We start from the raw sequence: 3,911 nt of genomic DNA on the forward strand, positions 1-3,911 counted from the left end.
GGGGGAGATGGATCCTATAGGGTATGGGGTGAGATATATGGATCCTTTAGGGTATGGAGTGAGATATATGGATCCTATAGGGGGAGATGGAGGGACCCTATAGGGTATGGGGTGAGATGGATGGATCCTATAGGGTATGGGGTGAGATATATGGATCCTATAGGGGGAGATATAGGGATCCTATAGGGGAGATATAGGGATCCTATAGGGGGAGATATAGGGATCCTATAGGGGAGATGGATGGATCCTATAGGGGGAGATATAGGGATCCTATAGGGTATGGGGGGAGATATATGGATCCTATAGGGGGAGATGGATGGACCCTATAGGGTATGGGGTGAGATATATGGATCCTATAGGGGGAGATGGAGGGATCCTATAGGGTATGGGGTGAGATGGATGGATCCTATAGGGTATGGGGTGAGATATATGGACCCTATAGGGTATGGGGTGAGATATATGGATCCTATGGGGTATGGGGTGAGATGGATGGACCCTATAGGGTGTGGGGTGAGATATATGGATCCTATAGGGGGAGATGGATGGATCCTATAGGGTATGGGGTGAGATATATAGACCCTATAGGATATGGGGTGAGATGGAGGGATCCTATAGGGTGAGATGGAGGGATCCTATAGGGTATGGGGTGAGATACATGGATCCTATAGGGGGAGATGGAGGGATCCTATAGGGTATGGGGTGAGATATGGGTCTAATGCACCCTTGCATTGCAGCTTGCAGCAAAGCAACGCATGCTCCTCATCATGCAACCTTGCATTGCAGCTCAGAGCAAAGCACGTGAGCAATGCAATGCAATGCCTGCTCCTTCTAATGCAACCTGCTGCATCCTGCTTTGCTTTCAGCCTTTCTATCCCCTTCCATTGCAATGCATGCTCCTTATATTGCAACCTTGCATTGCAGCTGGGAGCAAAGCACCTGAGCAATGCATGCTCCTTCTAATGCAACCTGCTGCATTGTGCTTTGCTTTAAGCCTTTCTATCCCCTTTGCATTGCAGCTTGGAGCAATGCATGCTCCTCATCATGCAACCTCGCATTGTTACTCCTCATGATGCAACCTTGCATTGCAACACCCGAGCAATGCATGCTCCTCACGTTGCACCCTTGCATTGCAGCTGGGAGCAAAGCACCCGAGCAATGCATGCTCCTTATCATGCAACCTTGCGTTGCAGCTCGGAGCAGAGCAATGCATGCTTCTTATCATGCAACCTTGCATTACAGCTCAGAGCAAAGCACCTGAGCAATGCATGCTCCTCACGATGCAACCTTGCACTGCAACACCCTTGCAATGCATGCTCCTTGTGATGCAACCTTGCATTGCAGCTGGGAGCAAAGCACCTGAGCAATGCAATGCATGCTCCTCATCATGCAACATTGCATTGCAACACCCTTGCAATGCATGCTCCATGTAATGCAACCTTGCATTGCAGCTGGGAGCAAAGCACCTGAGCAATGCATGCTCCCGAGCATCGCAACCTTGCATTGCAGTGTGGCGCAGAGCAATGCATGCTCCTCATCATGCAATGTTGCATTGCAGCACCCTTGCAATGCATGCTCCTCATGCTGCCCCCTTGCATTGCAGCTCAGAGCAGAGCACCTGAGCAATGCATGCTCTTTGTGATGCAACCTTGCATTGCAGCTGGGAGCAAAGCACCCTTGCAATGCAATGCCTGCTCCTGATGCCGCCCCGTTGCATTGCTGCGCGGAGCAGAGCAATGCATGCTCCTTGTGATGCAACCTTGCATTGCAGCTGGGAGCAAAGCACCTGAGCAATGCATGCTCTTTGTGATGCAACCTTGCATTGCAGCTGGGTGCAAAGCACCCTTGCAATGCATGCTCCTTATCATGCAACCTTGCGTTGCAGCGCGGAGCAGAGCAATGCATGCTTCTTATCATGCAACCTTGCATTACAGCTCAGAGCAAAGCAATGCTTGCTCTTTCTAATGCAACCTTGCATTGCAGCTCAGAGCAGAGCATCTGAGCAATGCATGCTCCTTATCATGCAACCTGCTGCATCCTCCTTTGCTTCAAGCTTTTCTACCCCCTTTGCATTGCAGCTGGGAGCAAAGCACCTGAGCAAATCAATGCATGCTCCTCATAATGCAACATTGCATTGCAGCTTGTAGCTGAGCAATGCATGCTCCTCATGATGCAACCGTGCATTGCAGCTCGGAGCAGAGCAACGCATGCTCATCATGATGCAACCTTGCATTGCAACACCCTTGCAATGCATGCTCCTCATGCTGGACCCTTGCATTGCAACCGGGAGCAAAGCACCCGAGCAATGCATGCTCCTGAGCATTGCAACCTTGCATTGCAGCGCGGAGCAGAGCAATGCATGCTCCTCATGATGCAATGTTGCACTGCAACACCCTTGCAATGCATGCTCCTTGTAATGCAACCTTGCATTGCAACTCATAGCAAAGCACCTGAGCAATGCATGCTCCTCATGTTGCACCCTTGCATTGCAGCTCAGAGCAGAGCAATGCATGCTCCTTGTAATACAACCTGCAGCATCCTGCTTTGCTTTAAGTCTTTCTACCCCTTGCATTGCAGCTGGGAGCAATGCACCTGAGCAATGCAATGCATGCTCCTCGTGATGCAACCTTGCATTGCAGCTCAGAGCAGAGCACCTGAACAATGCATGCTCCTCGTGATGCAACCTTGCATTGCAACTCATAGCAAAGCACCTGAGCAATGCATGCTCCTTGTCATGCCCCCTTGCACTGCAGCTGGGAGCAGAGCAATGCATGCTCCTCGCAATGCAACCTTGCATTGCAGCTCAGAGCAAAGCACTTGAGCAATGTGTGCTCCCAAGCAATGCAACCTTGCATTGCAGCGCGGAGCACAGCAATTCATGCTCCTTGTGATGCAACCTTGCATTGCAGCTGGATGCAAAGCACCTGAGCAATGCATGCTCTTTGTGATGCAACCTTGCATTGCAGCTCAGAGCAGAGCACTTGAGCAATGCATGCTCCTTGTCATGCCCCCTTGCATTGCAGCTGGGAGCAAAGCAGCACCTGAGCAATGCATGCTCTTTGTGATGCAACCTTGCATTGCAGCTGGGTGCAAAGCAGCACCCTTGCAATGCCTGCTCCTTATCATGCAACCTTGCAGCGCGGAGCAGAGCCGGCTGGCGGAGCTGGAGGAACAGGCCAAAGCTGCCAAGAAGGGGCTGTGGAGCGACGGCGGCGGCGCTCACACCATCAGGGACCTGAAATACAACATCGACAACACGCGGCACTTCGTCGACTCCATGCACCAGAAACCGGTTAATGGTGGGTGAGCTGCAAGGGTGCAAAGCTGCAACCTCATTGGCTGCTTTGCATGTTGTTTGGGTGCTCTGTTCAATGCAATGGGGGGTGCAAAGCTGCAACCTGATTGGCTGCTTTGCATGTTGTTCTGATGCATTACTCAGTGCTATGGGGGTTGCAATGTTGCAGCCTGATTGGCTGCTTTGCATGTTGTTGGGATGCACTGGTGCATGAGCTGGAAGGGTGCAAAGCTGCAACCTGATTGGCTGCTTTGCATGTTGTTTGGGTGCTCTGTTCAATGCTATGGGGAGTGCAAAGCTGCAACCTCATTGGCTGCTTTGCATGTTGTTCTGATGCTCTATTCAGTGCTATGGGGGGGTGCAAAGCTGCAACCTCATTGGCTGCTTTGCATGCTGCTGGGATGCCCTGGTGCATGAGCTGCAAGGGGATGCAATGCTGCAACCTGATTGGCTGCTTTGCATGCTGCTTGGGTGCCCTACTCAGTGCTATGGGGGGTGCAAAGCTGCAACCTGATTGGCTGCCTTTGCATGCTGTTCTGATGCATTACTCAGTGCTATGGGGGCTGCAATGTTGCAGCCTGATTGGTTGGCTTTGCATGCTGTTTGGATGCACTGGTGC

The 3,911-nt window shown here is 51.5% G+C and overlaps 1 protein-coding gene across 1 annotated transcript in view; it reads left to right on the forward strand.

Annotated features, from left to right (window-relative positions):
- The window catches only part of LOC107307470 (staphylococcal nuclease domain-containing protein 1-like), an 11,565-nt gene extending 8,240 nt beyond the window's left edge, over positions 1-3,325 (forward strand). The window contains exon 2 of the mRNA XM_015850978.2: positions 3,136-3,325. Within this exon, the coding sequence (XP_015706464.1) occupies positions 3,136-3,304 (169 nt within the window). The 3' untranslated portion in view covers positions 3,305-3,325. The remainder of the gene's footprint in view (positions 1-3,135) is intronic.
- Positions 3,326-3,911: the final 586 nt, after the last annotated feature.

This window comes from Coturnix japonica, unplaced genomic scaffold (assembly GCF_001577835.2).
Source record: "Coturnix japonica isolate 7356 unplaced genomic scaffold, Coturnix japonica 2.1 chrUnrandom613, whole genome shotgun sequence".
Classification (NCBI taxonomy): Eukaryota; Metazoa; Chordata; class Aves; order Galliformes; family Phasianidae; genus Coturnix; species Coturnix japonica.